The sequence below is a fragment of the Ctenopharyngodon idella genome, chromosome 4, assembly GCF_019924925.1.
Source record: "Ctenopharyngodon idella isolate HZGC_01 chromosome 4, HZGC01, whole genome shotgun sequence".
Classification (NCBI taxonomy): Eukaryota; Metazoa; Chordata; class Actinopteri; order Cypriniformes; family Xenocyprididae; genus Ctenopharyngodon; species Ctenopharyngodon idella.
In genome coordinates, this window is record NC_067223.1 from 25,089,933 (window position 1) to 25,112,186 (window position 22,254).

At 40.1% G+C, this 22,254-nt stretch overlaps 2 protein-coding genes across 3 annotated transcripts in view; both read left to right on the forward strand.

Annotated features, from left to right (window-relative positions):
• The window catches only part of LOC127511251 (H-2 class II histocompatibility antigen, I-E alpha chain-like), a 32,204-nt gene extending 15,397 nt beyond the window's left edge, over nucleotides 1-16,807 (forward strand). Inside the window, exons 3-4 of the mRNA XM_051892067.1 lie at nucleotides 6,626-6,910; nucleotides 14,029-16,807. Of these exons, the coding sequence (XP_051748027.1) occupies nucleotides 6,626-6,910; nucleotides 14,029-14,156 (413 nt within the window). The 3' untranslated portion in view covers nucleotides 14,157-16,807. The remainder of the gene's footprint in view (nucleotides 1-6,625; nucleotides 6,911-14,028) is intronic.
• Nucleotides 16,808-19,441: 2,634 nt separating this feature from the next.
• Nucleotides 19,442-21,470, forward strand: LOC127511249 (H-2 class II histocompatibility antigen, E-S beta chain-like). Of its 2 annotated transcripts, none has more exons than XM_051892062.1 (4): nucleotides 19,442-19,529; nucleotides 19,761-20,033; nucleotides 20,347-20,628; nucleotides 20,704-21,470. In XM_051892062.1, exons 1-4 carry the CDS (start codon nucleotides 19,460-19,462, stop codon nucleotides 20,826-20,828), a joined length of 750 nt encoding a protein of 249 aa, XP_051748022.1. In that variant the 5' UTR covers nucleotides 19,442-19,459; the 3' UTR covers nucleotides 20,829-21,470. The 2 variants fall into 2 exon arrangements, with proteins under 2 accessions (XP_051748022.1, XP_051748024.1); XM_051892064.1 differs by having other exon boundaries at nucleotides 20,449-20,628.
• Nucleotides 21,471-22,254: the final 784 nt, after the last annotated feature.

The following is a 22,254-nucleotide window of genomic DNA, read 5'->3' on the forward strand; positions in this document are numbered from 1 at the left end:
CTGAAAAGCATGAACTGGACACAGTAAGTGGAGTTTGTCCAGTTCCAGCGTAGTGAATGGCAGAGGACATAGGTCCTCAAGAATGACCGATGCATGGTTGAAAAAGGAACTTTAGCAAGATAGTCAGGGTGAGGGTGCAAAATAGCCTTGGTCAGTCCAGGAGCAAAGTCCAAGCAGGATGGCAAAACAGACAGAGCCTGCAAATCCCCAATTCTCTTCAGTGACAAGATAACCATAAGAAAAAAACATCTTGAGAGTTAAAGGATTGTTCAAATGGATTGTCAACTAGCCTCAAAAGGACCGTGGCTAAGTCTCATGAGGGAACCTTGACTCTGACAAGTGGCTTCAGTCACCTAGCTCCACGAATGAAGCGAGCGATCAGAGGGTGATTTTCCCCACTGAAACCCTGTCAATCAGAGCATGGCAAGCTGAAATGATGGCAACAAGTACATTGAGAGTAGCAGGACATGAGCCTGCTGACAATTTTTCCTGCAGAAACTCCAGCACTGAAACAATCTGGCAGTGAACTGGGTCTGCATGACATATAGTATACCACCTTTCAAAAATGAGCCATTTAAGGGCCGTAAATTCTTCTAGTGGAGAGAGCCCTAGCACTCAAAATAATCTTTACTACATCCTCTGGAAGCATGGAATATCGTCCCCTGAGACAAAAGGTCTCTCCTGATTGGAATCGCCCTAAGGCAAGCCATCGAAGGGAGATATTAGATCTGAAAACCAAGGCAAGGCAAGACCCTTGTTGACGGAACTTGGCCAGGACTCCCGGGAGCAGAGTGATCAGTGGAAATGCATAAAGACGCATTCTTGGCCATGCTGTCCAGACCCAGGTGTGCTGGAGGTGTCAGTAAGAAGTAAAGGGGACAATGCACTGTTTCCTGTGAAGCGAAGAGGTTCTCCTCTGCTTCGTAAAAGCAAACGCCGTCCACCTTAATGATTTATGTAAGCGACTACCGCAGTGTTGTCCACCTGCACTAGGACATGGTAGCCCCTTAACTGCTGAAGGAAGTACTTCAGGACCAGAAATACAGGCATCAGACAATTGAGACAATTGATGTGCCAATCTAGATGACGGCCTCTCCAGGGGCCTCATTTATAAAACTTTCCATAGATTTCATCCTAAAATTGTACGTACGCGCAAAAGCTAGATTCTGCGTACGCACAAAAATTTTCCGATTTATAAAACTTTATAGATCCCTTTATAAATCCCAGCCAGCGGAAGATTGTGTGTATGTGCATCTCCACCCTGTCTCCTCCCCGAAATCACCATATATGGAGCTTACGACGCCTAGTTTTACTATGCATAACCTCATCTGCATATCATTTCCATGCATATTCCCATCCACGTGACACAGTGGTTAACACTGTCAAATGTCAAGACATTAGAAAATATTAGATACTGACTATAAATGCCATTTGTGCAATACACTACATTGATAAAAAGCATTCAATATCCTCTTTATGTTTTAAAATAAATATATCAAAATATCCATATAAACAAAATTGTAAATACTTCAGATAAAGGTTTTTAGAATAGAGTTTTTAGAATTGTAATTGTTTTAAACAATTCAAATCAAATTTATGCAGTTTTACTGATAAGGTGAACATATCTTTTAGGACGTTTATAGGCTATTTTTAGTGGAAACAGATAGGCCTACTTTATTGCAGTGTAAATAAAATTGTCTGACTTGGCGAGACTAAGAAAGTATTTTAAAAAGGAAACTTACCGTTTTCCTCAAATTGTATCCTTCAAATACAGTGGTAATTGTTTGAAGATGCCTTCACGTGACATGAACACCTCCGTGCAGCTGTGGTTGTACAGTAAGCTATTATCATTGGACCTATTCAAACTGGACAACGGACCGTTCGACCACCGAATCCAGCACTGTCTTCCATAATATCGAAGTTAAGTGTGCATCACTGATCATCGTTCTCGTTAAAATATTTTGTCATAACATCTGCAGTTTATTTTAAGAGGAATTATTGTTCTCCTATCACTCCTCGCTGTCATTAAAACAGGGTGTCACAGGAAAAGTGATCGAATGAAGCACATCTACTATCTAAATTCATATCAGTTTTGTTTAACTTCTGTGTAATGACTGCATAATGTAATTCCAGTGCTTATCGTCATTAGTGAAAGTGTAATATTAATGTAAATGTGTATATCAAAATGAAAACATGAGTTTCCACACGAGTTTAAGTCATTCTTTTATTTATTTAAACTGTTATTGTGAACATGCACTGCATTTATGATTAGGACTCATAATGGGGATTTAAAGTGGTTTTCCTTCATCTGCCGTCAGTCCCTCAGCTCACCATCGGTGTCGCCAAACTGCCCTGTCTCCAAAATGTTCGTACGCATGTGTCAGAGTTTGCGTGGAAGTGCGCAAATTTTCCTGTCAAGTTTGTTTTTATAAATCACAACTTATGCATAGGAACTGGCGTACACCTCTTTCAGGGCCTGTTTTGTGCGTACGCAACGGTTATAAATGAGGCCCCAGATCCCTTGGGCTGGACAGCCATCTAAAGACGCTCTCCAGCCCGTCAAGGAAGCGTCTGTCATTAGCATCTTGTTACGATAACACACAACAAGAGTGGGACCCAAGGTGAGGAACTGGGGTCTGAGCCACATAGAAAGGTTACGAAGCCCGCAGTACGTAACCCTAATTCGCCTTTGGGGATTGGCCCTTGGATGAAATCCCCTGGCTCTGAGCCACAACTGAAACAGTCTCATGTGCAGAAAGCCCAAAGGTATCACAGAGGATGCAGTTGCCATAAGACCCAGAATTCTTTGAAAATTATGAATGGTATTCTGCTGACCTAGCCTGACATTGCTTAGGGTGCTTAAGATGGACTGCACACATGTGGGAGACAACTGTGCCTGCATGGTGACCGGGTCCACCACAACACCTAAATACGTTGTCCTCTGGGCTGGAGAGAGAACGCTTTTCTTGGCGTTGAGTCTCAACTCCAGAGATTGAAGATGAGCTAGAATGACATCTTAATGTCGAAGGTCAAGCTCTTGAGACTGGGTCAAAATCAGCCCGTCGAGTTTGTAATTAAAAATGCAGATGACCTGGAGTCGCAACAGAGCCAGCGCTGCATCCATGCATTTTGTGTTTGTTGTGTTTGTTGCTTGGTGACAAAGCTAGGCTGAATGGATGAACCCGCAGAATTTCTACATGAAAATATGCATCCTTGAGGTCAATTATGACAAACCAATCTTCAAGACTATGAAGGTCTAAAATCGGACAGCCCCATCTTTTTTGGGAACCAAAAAATACTGGCTGTAATAGCCTGACTCTCTCTCTCTCTCTGAGAGAGGGGAACATACTTCTCCAGTAGAGTTTGCAATTCTTGTGCCAGGAAATGTGCCTGCTCCAGGTTCACAGTAGTGGAGACCATGCATTTGAAATGCTGAGGGCAGTGCGCAAACTGTATACTGTAGCCTTTTTCTATGGTTCTCAAAGCCCAAGGAGATATGTTTGGCAGTAGTTTCTGTCAGCGTCAGCAACAAAGAAGTACAGAAGATCCAAATGTAAATACAGGTTTATTGACAGATGTTCAGAGAACAATAAACAAGAGAACATTAGCAGGTGTGAAACCGAAGGTGGTGGGCTGGGTGACGCAGGGCTGCAATGGGTACCAGAGACCGAGGGAATAATCCAGCCCAGAAAACAGGGCAACACACAAACAGTCCAGAGAATCCAAAATCCGGGAAGACACAAAGGAAGGGAGCGAGCACACCCCAGGACAGCCTGCAACGATCTGACAAACACGACACGTTGGCACACACATTAAATAGAACACTGAAACAAGAAACAGCTGACACAGATCACAATCAGTCATAAACAAGGTAACGCCCACACAATATACTCACGCACATCCTCAAACATCCACACGAGGGCGAGTCAGTGAACCCATGAACCGTGACAGTTTCCACGCTGCCAACTTCTCTAAAAGGGGCACTAATTTTGACACTTCTTTTTGGGGGGGATGTTAAATATCTCATGTCAAGGGAAACGGCAGGAAGCAACTGAATATTAAACATTTCTCTGAAAACCTCTGCCCCCTGAAACACTGAAGGTGGCGGGATGAAACAGTGGTGTGAGGGTGTCAGGAAGGAGCTTGCTTTAGATGTATTTTTACACACCCTGTCCCTCAGGACTTCTTCTTTTTTGCTGAGATCTCAGGTCCAGCTTTTTTGGTGGTGGAGAGTAGCATGTTGGTTCCTAGGCTCTTAGAGAAGAAGCACGACTTGCCACACTCTGTTTCTGAGATTCTCTTTTTTTAGAAGCTGAATTTGGTTGGGGCTGGGTGGCCGACTGCCCTGACCAGAATCGTTAAATAGGCTGGAAGGCGACACGGGGGCATAAAGTTGGAACATCTTATCCTTCTCCTTTATGGCAATGAGGTTGAGCTACAGATGTCTCTCCATGGCACCCATGGAATAGCATAGACGTTTGCTTGGTCATGTGAAGAGACAAGTCTGTGACTCGGCTCGGCGCAGCACAGTGAACACCTCCTTGCTGACGTTTCCCCTGCTCAGTTCTTTTAGCAGGTCAGCCTGGAACATCACCATGGTGTGCAGGGCAGCACCAGCCTGACCTGCTTCCTGAAATGCTTTCCCCACCAGCGTGGATGTAACCTTGCATGGCACAGAGGGGAGCGTTGGGTTCTTTAAAAATGATGCACTGCCAGGGGAGAGATAGCCCGCAAGCTTCTCTTCAACCTGAGACATCATCGTATAACCCTGTGCCTTTGCACCAACGACAGTCGAATAAACCAATGTCGCAGGCACAAAGACATGGGAAGAATAAGGACATGGGAAGAATAGGTCTTATTCCGTGACTTTGATGATTTGTCATTGTGATCTTGACAGAAGAGGAAGGACCATCAGTCTGGTGGCTCCCTTTGGCCACCCGACAGAAATTTGTCATCTAACTTCAGTTGTCTGGGGGTCTCTTGTTCCTGTGGCCAGTCTAACTGAAGACTGTCCACAGTGCGAGTCACTACCTCAAGCAGCTCATCCAACAATCACGAGAGGAATGCTTTAGAGGCAGTGCACTCGATCTCCATTTACCCAAGAGAACTAATGTCCTCAGCCCAGTCTGAAGAAAGGGGAAGACCCATGTCTTGCCCTTCAGCTAGATCAAAACACTGTTTCATCTCATCATTGAGAAAGCAAAGGTTCACTCTTTCCGAAAAAAAGGCGAGTGGAGCACTTTGATGGGAAATAAGTCCCCTTGAGGCGTGATGTTCCCCCAGACAAGTGATGCTGAACTCATATGGATCATCCTCTGAGATTGGTTGTAAACAGGGCGGCACGCATCTCTTAGTGGATTCTCTCGACATGATAACTCTCTTTTCTTTTCATTATATAAAGAAAGAGAGTGAGAAAGGCTTCACTCCTGCCAGACAAAACTAACTCCTAATAAAAAAGCTTGTAGAGAGAGGTAGCACACATGGCACACAATGCAGTTCTGTGAAGACAAAGAAACCAGAAAGCGGACTCGTTTCATGGCTATTTATAGACTCTGATGTGCACATTCCAATGATGTCAACATCAGAGGTTATTAAAGTATGTTTGCCATATGTGCTTCACAACCAGTCAAACAAAGATATTTCCATAGCTACTTTGAGAGTAGCTTTTGATAGGGAACAGGTATCTAGATCTAACAGCCAGGCACGTGCAGAGGTGCCTAGTTATTAATAAATTAAAAGTACCCCTCTCAACAATTATCAACAATAATTTTTGGTCAATAAAACAAAATGCATTTGAATTATAATTAATATGACAATGTGTACAAAAAGTAATTAATCACCATGACGCGTTGCTATGGGTTTGTGTCTTGCTTTGGGCTAGGACTGGCATTCTGACACAGTTTGTTTGCTGACTACTATTGTTTTTTTGTTTTTTTTTACTTTTTGTTGTAATTATTTTGCCCACTATAAAATAAAATTCAAGGAGTTTTGTCATAAGTTTCATATTCATAACTGTGACCACACTGGCTGTTCACAAGAGCGATCGAGAACTGCAAACCATACAGGCTTCTGTATGGCTCTCTTAGTGATCATTTGTGTTGATTCAATTAAAATGCACATATTACATTTTTAAATATATTACATAATTCATTGATGACCAATTGTCATGTACAATGCACCAACTAATTGTGATGCGGCACAAGCAGCCAAAATTCCATTGGAAAATGTTAAGTAAAGTGGTAAATAGAATAGAATAGTCTATAGTGAGATTAACATAGGTTTTATTTTAATAGATTTGACTCATGTCATTTTTCTTATTAGTCATTAGGGGTGTGACGAGACGGGTAGCTAACGAGACAAGACAGTTTTTCTCATCACTCCCCGATTAGTCATTGATGAATCTCTTTATAACCCCCTGACAAATGGAACAGTAATATAAAATTTCACCATAATGTGATTATTTAATCTGTGTGGAAACAAATGAAATGAACTATAATCTAAATTATTATTCAGTGCCATCACATTTAGCCTCAGAAGTTTATATATACAGTAGGCTGATGTGTATAATTTTTTTTTTTTTTTTTAACAAACTAAAGAATGAATGAATAAAGATATTTGTTTCTAGATGCTCCCCAGACTTCCATCTATCCAAAGGATGATGTACACCTGGGTGTTCAGAACACCCTCATCTGTCATGTGACCGGCTTCTATCCTCCAGCTGTCAGCATCTCATGGAATAAGAATAGTGTTAATTTGACAGAAGGCATGAGTTTAAGTCAGTACCGTCCAAAGACAGATGGTACCTTCACCGTCTTCTCCACTCTTAAGTTTACACCCATTGAAGGAGATGTTTATAGCTGCACTGTGAACCACAGAGCCCTCAATGGCAAACCTAAGACCAAAATATGGGGTGAGAGTGATTTTCAAAAACAAATGGACATTAGATTTCAGTAGATTTTTTTGCTATACACACACACACACATATATATATATATATATATATATATATATATATATATATATATATATATACAGTGGGTACAGAAAGTATTCAGACCCCCTTAAATTTTTCACTCTTTGTTATATTGTAGCCATTTGCTAAAATCATTTAAGTTCTTTTTTTTTCCTCATTAATCTACACACAGCACCCCATATTGACAGAAAAACACAGAATTGTTGACATTTTTGCAGATTTATTAAAAAAGAAAAACTGAAATATCACATGGTCCTAAGTATTCAGACCCTTTGCTGTGACACTCATATATTTAACTCAGGTGCTGTCCATTTCTTCTGATCATCCTTGAGATGGTTCTACACCTTCATTTGAGTCCAGCTGTGTTTGATTATACTGATTGGACTTGATTAGGAAAGCCACACACCTGTCTATATAAGACCTTACAGCTCACAGTGCATGTCAGAGCAAATGAGAATCATGAGGTCAAAGGAACTGCCTGAAGAGCTCAGAGACAGAATTGTGGCAAGGCACAGATCTGGCCAAGGTTACAAAAAAATTTCTGCTGCACTTAAGGTTCCTAAGAGCACAGTGACCTCCATAATCCTTAAATGGAAGACGTTTGGGACGACCAGAACCCTTCCTAGAGCTGGCCGTCCGGCCAAACTGAGCTATCGGGAGAGAAGAGCCTTGGTGAGAGAGGTAAAGAAGAACCCAAAGATCACTGTGGCTGAGCTCCGGAGATGCAGTCGGGAGATGGGAGAAAGTTGTAGAAAGTCAACCATCACTGCAGCCCTCCACCACTTGGGGCTTTATGGCAGAGTGGCCTGACGGAAGCCTCTCCTCAGTGCAAGACACATGAAAAAACACCTGAAGGACTCCAAGATGGTGAGAAATAAGATTCTCTGGTCTGATGAGACCAAGATAGAACTTTTTGGCCTTAATTCTAAGCGGTATGTGTGGAGAAAACCAGGCACTGCTCATCACCTGTCCAATACAGTCCCAACAGTGAAGCATGGTGGTGGCAGCATCATGCTGTGGGGGTGTTTTTCAGCTGCAGGGACAGGACGACTGGTTGCAATCGAGGGAAAGATGAATGCGGCCAAGTACAGGGATATCCTGGACGAAAACCTTCTCCAGAGTGCTCAGGACCTCAGACTGGGACGAAGGTTTACCTTCCAACAAGACAATGACCCTAAGCACACAGCTAAAATAACGAAGGAGTGGCTTCACAACAACTCCGTGACTGTTCTTGAATGGCCCAGCCAGAGCCCTGACTTAAACCCAATTGAGCATCTCTGGAGAGACCTAAAAATGGCTGTCCACCAACGTTTACCATCCAACCTGACAGAACTGGAGAGGATCTGCAAGGAGGAATGGCAGAGGATCCCCAAATCCAGGTGTGAAAAACTTGTTGCATCTTTCCCAAAAAGACTCATGGCTGTATTAGATCAAAAGGGTGCTTCTACTAAATACTGAGCAAAGGGTCTGAATACTTAGGACCATGTGATATTTCAGTTTTTCTTTTTTAATAAATCTGCAAAAATGTCAACAATTCTGTGTTTTTCTGTCAATATGGGGTGCTGTGTGTACATTAATGAGGAAAAAAATGAACTTAAATGATTTTAGCAAATGGCTGCAATATAACAAAGAGTGAAAAATTTAAGGGGGTCTGAATACTTTCCGTACCCACTGTATATACACAGTTGCAAGAAAAAGTATGTTAACCACTTGCAGAATCTGTGAAAATGTGAAAAATTTTAACAAAATAAGAGAGACCATACAAAATGCATGTTATTTTTTATTTAGTACTGTCCTGAGTAAGATATTTTACATAAAAGATGTTTACATATAATCCACAAGACAAAAAAAATAACTGAATTTATTAAAATTAGCCCATTCAAAAGTTTGTGAACCATTGATTCTTAATACTGTGTGTGGTTACCTGGACGATCTACGACTGTTTGTTTGTTTTGTGATGGTTGTTCATGAGTCTCTTGTTCGTTCTGAGCAGTTAAACTGAGCTCTGTTCTTCAGAAAAATCCTCCAGGTCCTGCAGATTCTTCAGTTTTCCAGCATTTTTTGCATATTTGAACCCTTTCTACCAGCGACTATATGATTTTGAGATCCGTCTTTTCACACTGAGGACAATTGAGGGACTCAAACACAACTATTAAAAAAGGTTCAAACATTCACTGATGCTCCAGAAAGAAACACAATGCATTAAGAGTTGGGGGGTGAAAACTTTTGAACAGGATGAAGATGTCCACATATTTCTTATTTCGTTTAAATATCAATTTTTTTCATTTAGTACTTCGGAAGCAACAGAAGATACTTGCATGTTTCCCGGAAGACAGATCTCAAAATCATTCAGTCACTGCTGTAAAGGGTTCAAATATGCAAATAATGCTTGAAAACTGAAGAATCTGCAGGACCTGGAGGATTTTTCTGAAGAACAGAGCTCAGTTTAACTGTTCAGAACAAACAAGAGACTCATGAACAACCATCACAAAACAAAAAAACAGTTGTAGATCATCCAGGTAACCACACACATAATTAAGAATCAATGGTTCACAAACTTTTGAACTGGGTTATTTTAATAAATTCAGTGATTTTTTTTTTTTTTTTTTTTTTTTGTCTTGTGGATTATATGTAAACATATTTTATGTAAAATATCTTACTCAGGATAGTACTAAATAAAAAATAACATGCATTTCGTATGATCTCTCTTATTTTGTTAAATTATTCACATTTTCAGATTCTGCAAGTGGTTCACATACTTTTTCTTGCAACTGTATATATATATGTATATATATATATATATATATATATATATATATATATATATATATATATATATATATAATTAATTGTGGTGTCAAGACTTCTATAAATATGATTAATATGAGGCAGAAGTACAGAATGTCACATTTTATTATTGACTGTTTTAAAACAAAATGTTTTACCAACTAAGAAGTGCAGCACTTTTAGAGTTTCATCCCTCTGCCTAATGTGTGCATAAGTATTGGGACGGTTTAACTTAAAGCAAATGTAAAAGTGTAAAAGCTAATATTTAATTAAAATAAAAAGTCCCTTGCAAGCAATCATAGGAGTGAGTCTGTGACCCATAGACATCACCAGACTCTTTGTTTCACACTTTGAAATGCTTTTCCAGGCCTTTAATGCAGCCATTTTCAATGGTTGCTTGTTTTGGGGAGTTTCTGCTTTTAGTCTCCTCTTCAGCTGGTGGTATTTATAGATGTCTTGATACCACAGCTAACAGAGCAATTTTGTCTTTACTGTCCCAATACTTATAGAGGGCACTGCATATGTGTATATATACAGTAGTCAACATTTGAAGTGAATCAAAACCTTTCATCAAAGTTGTCCTAAAACCTTCTTCTTAAGACAACTTAGTTGTTAGGACAACTTTGATGAACTTTTTTGACCCACTTCAAATGTTGATATATACTGTATATACAGTATATATTATAATATATATATATGCTCCACATGGAGATCTGATCTCACCATCATCGAGTCTATCTGAGATTACATACAGAAAAAACTGACACAGACTAAATTCTGAAGAACTCCAAGATGCTTGAAGAAACCTGCCTGCAAATCTGCCTGAAAAAATATGTGCAAGTATACCTGGACAAAAACGTCTCGGAAAAGTATGTAACCCTCATTCCCTGAAAGAGGGAATGGAGACATACATCAGAAGTGAACCGACGAATTGGGATATCGCATGAGAGCCCAATCACCTTTGAGTGTAAACCAAATGAACGAATGCACATTGGCGTGTGAGTTTTGCGTCACACGACCCGCCCCACAGTGCGGGTATAAATGCGGAAGCAAGTGCACTCGCACTGTTTTTTGCTGAGGAGACGAGCATGTGGCCTGTGCTCAGCGGTGGCACAGGAACTGTGCCGACAGGACGTACGTCTCCGTTCCCTCCTTCAGAGAGTTCCCTCCTCCGTTCTCTTTCAATTGGTCATGTTCAACGTATGTCAGAAATGAACCAATGAATTGGGATCCCTAATAAACGCCACAGTTACTGACCCCTTCCAGCGGCCAACGTAAGCCTCAGCATCCCCCCACACCTTGGGGCGGAAGATGGGACCGGGCTTACGCCAACAGAGTCTACTGCTGTTCCGCATGACCCATTCAGTAAGACTTGGATAACACTGGGAAAGTGTGCTCACAGGGGACGCTGCGGAGAACACAACCTACCCAAGGGGAGGTATTACGTGGAATACTCATATGGACTTGCCGTGAGCAGTGCACATATGGAAGTCCATGGGATGGCCCCAGCCAACATAGGGGGGAGACACATCTGGCAGGGACAGCAGAGCAGACTCTGCCAAGGGAAAGACACGGACTCACCGTATAGGGAGGTTACCGTGGAGATATACACATATGGGACCGGAGTCACAACATATGGTACCCAGTCTAGCACAGGCAAGTTAACGAGTGCTTGGCCTAGCAACAGACACTCCCCAATGTCTGAAGCCGCAAGGGGGAACTCAACAGGGATCACCAAGCGGGGAACTCACTGGAGCAATAGCGCATTCCAAGAGGGGAATTGCGCTGCAAGGAGACACAACGGGGGCTCCAGGCATTACTGGCCACTAGGGGCGAGCATGCGGGAAGCAACCGGTTACACATAGAGGCTATAAAATCTAACGAACGTGTTAGGTGTCGCCCAGCCCACAGCTCTACATATATCTATCAGTAAGGTGCCATGCGCCAGCGCCCAGGAAGAAGCTACTACTCTGGTGGAGTGAGCAGTCAACCCGAGCAGGCAAGACACGCCTTGGGATTGATAAGCCAAGGCAATGGCATCCACTATCCAGTGGGCCATCCTCTGCTTGGAGACAGCCTCTCCCTTCTGCTGGCCTCCGTTACAGACGAATAGCTGGTCTGAGGTCCTAAAGCTTTGCGTTCTGTCCACATACAAGCGCAAAGCGCAGACAGGACAAAGCAAAGCCAGGGCTGGGTTCTGCCTCCTCCTAAGGCAGAGCTTCCAGGTTCACTACCTGATTTCTGAAGGGAGTGGTAGGAACCTTGGGCACATATCCAGGCCGGGATAACATGAGAATCAGCCGGACCGAATTCTTGGCATGATTAGTCAACTGAAAATGTGTGCAGGTCCCCTACCTTCTTGATAGAGGCCAATGCAACCAGGAGAACTGTCTTAAAGAACAGAGTTTTCAACTCAGCTGATTACAAAGGCTCATGGTGCGAGGGTACGACAGCAGCTCGGTGTGACAGGCTCTATCCTGGGGTGAGTTTGCTCTTTTCCCAGCTGACCCAAAGACCCAACCAGCTGAGGTGTGCTAGCACTAGATCCCTGTGTTCGCATAGCTGCTCTCATGAGTGGGCTAGAATGAGCCAGTCGTCAAGATAGTTGAGAATGCGAACGCCACGTTCCCTGAGGGATATGAAAGTATGCGTCCTTTAGGTTGATCGATGCAAACCAATCTTGGGAACGTATGCATTCGAAAATGCGTTTCTGCATCAACATCTTGAATGGCAGCCTGTGAAGGGACCGATTCAGGACTCATAGATCCAAGACTGGCTGTAACCCATCGCCTTTCTTGGGTAAAATGAAGTAGGGGCTGTAGAACCCTGACTTCATATCGGCTGAAGGGACCGGCCCTATTGCTTCCTTCGCCAGGAGTACTGCAATCTCCACCTGAAGCACAGGGGCATCATTCACAGATACAAGAGTGAAGTGAACGCCCCTGAACACCGGGGGATGCCAGGCGAACTGAATCGCGTAGCCGGGTCTTATCGTGCGGATGAGCCAGCAGGATGGGCTGGGGAGCGTTAACCAAGCTCCCAGACTCCGAGCCAGCAGGACCAATGGCACCACAGACGTACCCGGGGTGGGGCAGCGAGGCGGAGCAGAGGGACTGGACTCGGACGGCAGCACGGCCCAAAGTGGGGTTTGACTCTGCGAGTTGACAAGGTCAATGGGAGACAGCGCAGAAAGGGCAGCCTAGACACACACACTGCCACCTGTTGGCGAGGTGGGAGGGGGCTGAGGGTGGCGGGGCATAGCATTGCACACCACCAGACACGCGCCCTCTTGGGACCTGGAGGAATGGAAAACAGCTGTTTTAGTGAAGATTTGGGTACCAGAACAGAAACAGAATGAAACAAAAGATTCTCCACCTGGCCCTCCTCTGGGGGAGGGAGCGATGCGGTCATTGTCTCCCGAAGAGCTGTCTTCCTCTTTTCGAGGTCGCCCGTCTCAGGACTGCTTCCTGGATCTTTTGCCACCTGGCTTGGCTGCGGGCTGGGCACCTCGTCCACGGCTAGCTCCCTGCTGTCTGCTAGGTGGAAGCTGCTGCTTGGCAGACTTCGCAGTGGCGGAGGACAACGCAGGCGCCCTCGACGACGAGCAGGTGGAGGGACTGCAGCCGAATAGGCTGACCTGAGATATGGGGGAGTCCCGGAACCGATATTTATCAGTTTCACTCATATCCGTGAGGTTCAGCCATAGGTGGTGCTCCTGGACCACTAAAGTGGCCATCGCTTGATCAACGGAGCACGCTGTCACCTTAGTCGCCCGGAGGGCGAGGTCAGTAGAAGTTAATTGATAAAATCTATTTATGACATTATTTTTGAAAGCATCCTTATTTTACAGCACTTACACAAGTGCTGAAAACTTTTCACATTACTGTAGCTTTGCAGGTAGGTTTCTTCAAGCATCTTGCTACTGTTCTTCTTAATTTAGTCAGTTTTTTCTGTTTCTTCATGTAATCACAGACAGATTCGATGATGGTGAGATCAGATCTCCGGCTTTTGTCAGACTCCTTGTACATACAAAAATCTCATTAGATTATTACAATTAATTGCAAAAGGAATGTTTGGAAATGTAAACTGATATTTCCTACTGACACGCTACAGCAGAAGATATAAATAACTGGCTTAAATCCGTTTGGGGGGGGGGGGGGGTTCTTTTGCACAATACTGTATGTATGTATGTGTGTGTGTGTGTGTGCGTGTGTGCGTTCAGATTTTTATCATATTATCATATTCATGCATTGGCATATATTTTCCAGATGTTGATCTTGCCCTCCCAAGTGTTGGTCCAGCAGTGTTGTGTGGAGTGGGTCTGACTCTGGGGCTGCTGGGAGTTGCTGCTGGAACTTTCTTCTTTATTAAAGGAAAGAATGCAAGGGACAACTGAGCTATATAAAGAAATGTTGAAAATATCTATTAATTGTATTGTAACTGAGCTTTGAAAACAATGCTACAGTTCACTTGTCTGTCATTCATGATAGGTAGCATTGTTGGTGTATAAATATGTACAACATGCATAAACCTGGATTAAATCTGTAGCTTTTTTTTTTTTTTTTTTTTTTGCATTATCAGTTTCATATGGGGGTGTAGTTTCTTTCTAAATATAAATGCAAAATTAATAACATACAAATTAGACATGTTTAGCATACAATGAGTTAACACTAACACTTTCTATTCTCTTAAATAATAATAATAATAAAACCTTGCAACATATACTGTGCTAGACTAACTGGTGCTTGTTCACATGCCATTTTGTTCTCTACATTTGCTTTTTTAAACTGTCCTCTCTCACACTCCATACTGCCCCCACAAATTAATGCTTACATTACTTTTTGATATTATGGACATTAGAATCATTAATATTTCAGAGCTGTCCAACTCTGTGGTAGCTCGTTAACCTCAGTAACACAAAAACCATCTGACCATTATGAGTTACTGAGGTTAACAAGCTACCACAGTGTTAGGGACACTTAATATTCAACAATATTATTGATCTAACTGCATTGACACTATTGTATGAGAGCTGAACTGAGCTGGACAATGCAATCACTGTTTTCTCCAGAGCTGCTGTATAAATAAATTAATTAAATTAATAACAAATGATTTTTACAATGGAAATGAATCAATATTGAACTTACTTAAGCTGGACAGTTACACTATTTTCTTTTAGATCTGCTGTAAACCTGAAACAAACTTTGTTGCATAATTACCCTGTTATCACTGTAAAGCTGCTTTAAAACAAAATGTATTGTAAAAAGCGCTATTTAAATAAAAGTGTCTTGACTCAAACATTCATAATTCATAGTAAAATAAAATACAATTTAATAGTCTATTATAGTGAAATTAAAATGAATTTGGATAAAATCATGTAAATGAATAAATATGTGAAATGTAAATGATTTATTAAATTAATTTGCAAAATTAAAAACTTTACAAAATAATCTAACATTTTATTACAGTATGTAATAACTGTAGTTCATTAAAATGAACTTAACTTCATATAAATATATAAACTGGACTTTATTTCATGAATAAAGGAGAATTAGAGCTCCAGAATGTCAGTGCTTGTTCCTGTTGTTGATAAAATGAATGTATGGGAAAAATGTTTTATATTCTGTTACTGCTTGATTGTGAGCTCTGCTGCTGTATTTTGGGGTAATTTGGGCCTATTGGATACACTGTAAAAAAAAAAAAAAAAAAATCCATAAAAATAGGGCACAATGTGCTGTACAAGTATGATGGAATTTTCCATATCGGTTTTGTTTTTTACTTATATTTTAAATTACGCATTGTGTTATGTTTTAGGTTTAATGGAAATTTCTGTGAAATTACTGGATAATGTCCTGGCAGAAAATTACCACTACATTTTCCATTTGTATTTTTTACAGTGTATAATACAGCAACCAATCATGATGTGGCACGACAAACTCAAATTCCATTTGACATTGTGAAATGGAGCGGTAATTTGCCAGTCTTATTCATAAATTGGTTGAAAACTATATAGCCAATGTCTGTTTTCATTTTGTTGTTGTTGTTTTTTTTTACAAAGGTGAAAAAAAGAGATGAGTATTGTTCTTTTGATTTTGAATGACGAGAAGAATTTGCATTTGTGGAACTATCTGGATCTGCGGTTTGTCCATCCATCCATCCATTTTTACATCATTGTACAATTGAATTGCATCGCTTTAAATTTGTATGTGAATTGACTAAAAACCACTCCACAAAACTACAAGGCACTACAAACATGGCACAGGAAAAAAGAAGTACAACAGAACTACGAAATAAAAGTCCATACAAACAGGGAACATGTAACAGAATTATTCAAGTTTTCATTAAAATAGCTCAAAACTTGCACCATGATGAATTCACCAGCTCTGGTGAATTGCAATGCAAAAATGTGTAGGTGTGCCAGAGAGGATGCAGCTGAATTTGCTTATTTTCCTAGTATACCAGATTGTATTCATACCATACACATACTAAATAGAACTAACTTTTTTAGCGTTCACAAAATTGTCATGTCTGTTTTGGGTTTTTAATTCATGTCTTTTATTTTGAAGTTTATTCATAATTATGTTTCCTGTATGTCTTGTGCTTCCCCTGTTCTTGTCATGTTCTCATTGGTTTGTTCTAGTCATGTTGTCACGATCACTGTCTGTGCCTGTCAGTTCCTGGACTCCACTTCCCATAATCCTCCCTTCCAATCACATGCACCAATCACCAATTGCCACACACACCTGCAGATCATTACCTGGACTATTTAAGACACACACACACACACACACACCCTTTGTGAAGTCTTGATTTGCCCCGGTGATCATTTCTAAGCGGTTTCTGTGGATTGTTTATACTGTTGCCGATTGGACTGTTTACCTCTTGTGATTCTCTGCCGCCTGCCTTGATCCTTGCCTGTGTACTGGACTGTGTTTGTTTGCCGCCTGCCCTGATCTCTGCCTGCTTCCTGATACCGTTTGTCTGCCGCCTGCCTCGACCATTGCCTGTCCCCGTTTACGTCTCTGCCTCTGCTCTACCTGTGTATATACTATTCTTAATAAAAGCTGCAAATGGATCCCCACTCTGTTGACCCATCATTACACATGTGTCTTATTCTCCGATTGATGCGTCTAGTCAAGTCAAGTTTAGCTTTGTCAAGTCTTTTGTTTATTTTGTGTGTGGTTTATGGATTGTTCACGTATTTTGTTTTATAAAACTGCAACCTTAGTGGACTATTCATTACAAAAATAAGTGCATATTTAAAAGAATACTTACTCTGAAATTGTGTGATTTTGGATGGAGCTATTGTCCTACACATGAATAAATAAAAACATCTGCTGCTTTACCATTAGAGAAAGCATAATTGTCAACTTGGATAACTTGTGCCTCATAAATCAATCACTGAATCGCTTTCAGAGTCTTACAACAGTCAGCTGCAGTATGGATACCATGCAGTGTCGCAAAATAACAGTTTATAAAACTGTAAATTATTTGAAGCAGACCCAAGTATAGAGTTGAAACTGTACATGTCATGTAAATCCAATGGAGTTCACCCACCTCCCATTGTGGCTGTTGCCACAATGGGACATTCTGGAGCTCTAATTCTCCTTTATTCATGAAATAAAGTTCCTGTCCTGCAGAACCGGTTAGGCAAACATGTTGAGGATTAGAACCAAGGCAATCAATATATGACAGTTTATTGCACTTTGTTTTGATCAAGCTTAATGGTTAGACAGCTCCTTAAAGTTTGTCCTTGTAAAAAAGGAAAACATTTTTTCTTTTTTAATGAATTTAATGGTCTATTGTGTGTATCTCTGAGTATATTTAGCTTTATAACCTATGCTTAAACGTGTTGATGCGGCGTCAGAGCATACTCCTGTCATTCATTATTGCTCCAAATGGCTTTTCATTTATCAAATAATAGAGAGTTATTTAATCATTATCAAATTATTTATTGATTATACTTGCTTAGGTGGTTGCTGGGTTTCTATTTCTATCAGCTTGCATCGTTATATCTATTGTTCATGAGAACACATAGCATGCATTTCTAGTGTTAAGCCAGTCAGTAAGGTAGCCAATGGCACACATAGCTTTTAGTCATAAGTGCTAAGCTGGTCGGCAAGGTAGCACAGATAATAAAACAGGTCTCATTAAAAAACAAAAAAAAACAAAAAAAAAAACAGTGGTTACAATACCACGCATGCGGTTTCCATGCCGGAACTCCAAGATGTATTGATAAGGAAGGCCCTGTCCTTCTCACTGATGCCCGACAAGTGTTTGTGATGTAGTTAATAAACTTCTGTACAATACATATTTGGTTCTGACTCCCTGCCTGCAGATAAATGTCACTTAAATCTTGTTACATGCTCTAATCACTGTAAATGCTAAGAAAGAATTATTTTTCTGTGGCCATGAAAAATATGATTTTCTTAGAATTAATTTATAATCAATACTGAGTGTTTACAGGAAAAACTGATTAATTGTAATGTTAATGTAGCTACATCAAGTTAATCCGATTAACTGATCTAAATATTCATAATTAATCATAAGTTATGGATAATTTTTAATATTTCCCTTTTGAGCTAATTTGCTACAGCTCCGAGGCACATAACACACAGCGAATGTGTATCTCCCCCCAGGTTATAACGTGGTCAGGGAGACGCACACTGCCTGAATTGCCTCTGATTTGCCATAATATACAAAATGATATATTAATTTGCACTGGGACAAACAACACCAACCAGAAATGACCTGCTTTGCTCTATCAGAGCAGCTGAGTCTTTAGCCATTTTCAAAAAACTGCTAAAGACATATTTTTTTTTTCAACACTTGATCCAGTAATATTAGCACTGTTAGCACTATTAGCAATTTTTTTCTATTTCTATTCTCTCTCTCCATTTAATAAAACAAATATGAGCACTTTGCTGGGATAACTGGGACTTGACATGGCACTTGCATACTGTTGTACTCATGTTGATTGTTGAAGTGTCTGCTAAATGACTAAACGTAAATGCTTGGGCGTTATTGGACCTTCCAACTGGACAATGATCCCAAGCATACTTCAAATTCTACCAAAGCTTGGTTGCAGAAGAAATCCTGGAAGATTCTACAGTGACCATCACAGTCACCTGACTTGAACCCCATAGAAAATAGGTGGTTGTGTTTGAACCCCCATAGGTGGTTGCAGCACGCAAACCCAAGAATATTACTGAATTGCCATTGCTCATGAGTAATGGGCTAAGTTTCCTCACGCTGCCAGAAGCTGGTGTCTGGTTATGCATCTCGTTTGCAGCAGGTCATTACAGCAAAAGGGTCTTCTACTAAGAACTAAAGATGCTTGCCATGAAGGGGTTGAATAATTTTCACTAAAAGTTCCATTTTCAGTTGAATTTTGGGGAAACCACTTGAAACATTTGTTGTGTTGAGCTATTTCAATTACCTTTGTTTGATTTGCTCATTGCAAACAACTGAAAGTCTGTAAATTTTGACAATAAACCTGATTTGCAATGGGGGTTGAATAAATTTGATTAGGGCTGGGAATTATATATATATATATAAAATCACTGGAATGTGTTTGTTGACAAATGAAGCCTGCCTAGCAACACTTGACACATATACCTGCAGTAACTGGTTGAAGTCATCTTAGACATCAGTGAACATAAACACAGCACATTGAGCAGGGATTCAGTCTGAGTGAAAATGTCACTGCTAAAGCACTGGAGTTGTCATCTTGTTTTGACACTGACTGCATTTATTGGAGCAGAAAGTGGTAAGTAAAATGAGAGGTACTAAAATAATATAATTAAATATCAACAATAATTGCATTATTATCAGTAGTAGCAGGAGTAAATTATTAACCTTACCTTAAAATTATACTCCGGCAACCTTCTCTTAAGAAGGGTGACTTGATTTGATGGTCCTTCAAGGGCGGACTCTATTTTCTTGTTGACATATTTATCTAACAAAACTGTGTTTTTTCTGCCTCTACATTCTTTTTCAGATGATGAATATTACTTAACCCGTTGGTCAAGATGCTTCTACAGCTCCCATGATCTCAGTGACATGGTCTTTATTGACGACATTTATTTTAATAAACAACTGATTGTACAGTTCAACAGCACTGTGGGGAGTTTTGAAGGGTTTAATGAGTATGGAACAAGTGTTGCAGAGGGATGGAACAATGGCCCTTTTCTGATAACAGAGAGAACATATATTGATACAGAATGCAGATTTAATGTTAAAAAGAGGGAAAAAGCTCTTCATGATAAAGCAGGTAAGTGACTCTTCTCTGAACTTTCTGTCACTTATGTAACACTTGTTTTTAACATTTATGTTATTTTTACTAGATACTACAGCATATGCTAGGAAGTAGAAAATAAATATTAATTTAAAAAAATGTTTTAAAGTCACCATGAATAATACGCATTTAATTCTAACGTTATTAAATGTAAAAATGTGAGTAAAAATTATTGATATTTCTAGGATTTTCTCAAATTACCCCCCACACCTACTTGGCACACACACACATACATATAAATTGATGCTTTGGAAACTGTGTATTTAGGATGTTGCTCTCTTTCATTTAGTGAAACCAAAAGTTAAGCTCAGTTTAGTGAAACAGTCTGGTGGCAGTTATCCAGCTATGTTGATATGCAGCGCATATGAATTTTATCCACAACACATCAAAGTGTCCTGGCTGAGAGATGGTGAAGTAATGACCTCCGAAATGACCTCTGTTATGGAACTGGCTGATGGTGACTGGTACTACCAGGTACATTCTGAGATGGCGTACATCCCAAGATCTGGAGAAAAGATCTCTTGTATGGTGGAGCATGCCAGCTCAACGCAACCCATCATCACAAACTGGGGTAAGAGGATATACTAATTCATATTAGAACTAATTTTGTGGTCAGCACAATTTGACACACAAGTGTACCCTATAGATCCATCTCTTCCTGATTCTGAGAAGATCAAAATCGGTATTGGGTCATCTGTTCTGGTGCTGGGAGTCATTACAGCAGCTGCTGGACTTATTTACTACAAGAAATCAATGGGTCAGTGGAAATGAGAGTAATTCAGAATGACATTAATCTTTGTCATCCCTGTACATGCATGTAGTTTGTCAATTTTTTTTTTTTTTTTTTTGACTCTGTGTGTGTGTGTGTGTGCTGTATAAATATAAGATCATATTTGAACATCTTATGATAATAGAAATTGTTTGAAAGAGTTTGTTCTTGCTGAGTTCATCTCTTGTATTAATACAATAATGTACTTAGTTTCATGGGTATTCTGTATTTGTGTGTTCCAAGGACTCTTATATTGAAGTTTTCATGATATTTTAAGTTGTATTAGATTCCGTTGTTGTTATTTTGACATTTTCTGTGTTTATACTTGTATATTTCCTTAGGTGGGGGTGGGGTGGGGGGAATTGCCACTATTGTCTTTGCTATGCTATGCTTTTGCAATTTGCATTGAATTGTGGTCTTCTTCGATTATCCTTTTGTGTTATTAAAGATTTGTGATTAGGTCCACAATAACACTCTTGTCTTTGAAACAGGTATGAAAATCTTTTCTACCACAATACATAGTATGGGAAATCCTAGCATATTGTAGTTTTGGTCTTTTGAAGGACAATAGTGAAGTCCTTGTATGCTTCATTAACTTCAGGTGAGACTTCAACCCATATGAATAAAAACCTGTATGGTTCATATACAGCAACCATCTCTTCCTTACTTAAATCGTCCAGAATTACATTCTGTGTTTCATACAAGTCCAATACATGTCATATACAAAATCAGACCGATTATAGCCACTTTCATACTAAAAAGCACACATACAACTTGTAGGGGATTTTTAGGTCATCTATGAATACTGTGAAAGTATTATATTATTTTTACATGTCAACAGTATGCAATGGTATATGGTTTTCATAGAAAATAACTGATATTCATATATAAATCATTTGAAGTTCTTAGATTGAATCATATTCTAGTCATATAGGATTTAAATTTAGCATAATTTGTTTGTGAATTTAATACAGATTTTATATGTTTTTAATAGGGAAATTGTGTGCCTGTTCTTTAAGCTTTATATGTTTCTTATTACAACTATAATACTGTTATATCTCTACCTATGATTATCATTCATGATTTCAGTCAATATTACAATATATCTGCATATACTAATCATATATGATTTCAGTCAATGACTTGAACAAATTTGATTCAGAAATACTTTTATTTCAACACAAAGTGACACACAATCAAACTGTACTCCACAAGAGCAATTTAGAATTCCAACTTGATATCAAACTGAACTTTGCGACGACAAAATGCAAACACGCAAACACACACACACACACACACACAACAACAACAACAACAACAACAAAATACCTTGAACACACTGTCATGGCTCACTGCACCAATGCTGGAGGGTGCAGCCATCAGTGCCAAACATGACAACACTTTTTGCAACGTTGCTCCTGTGAGACA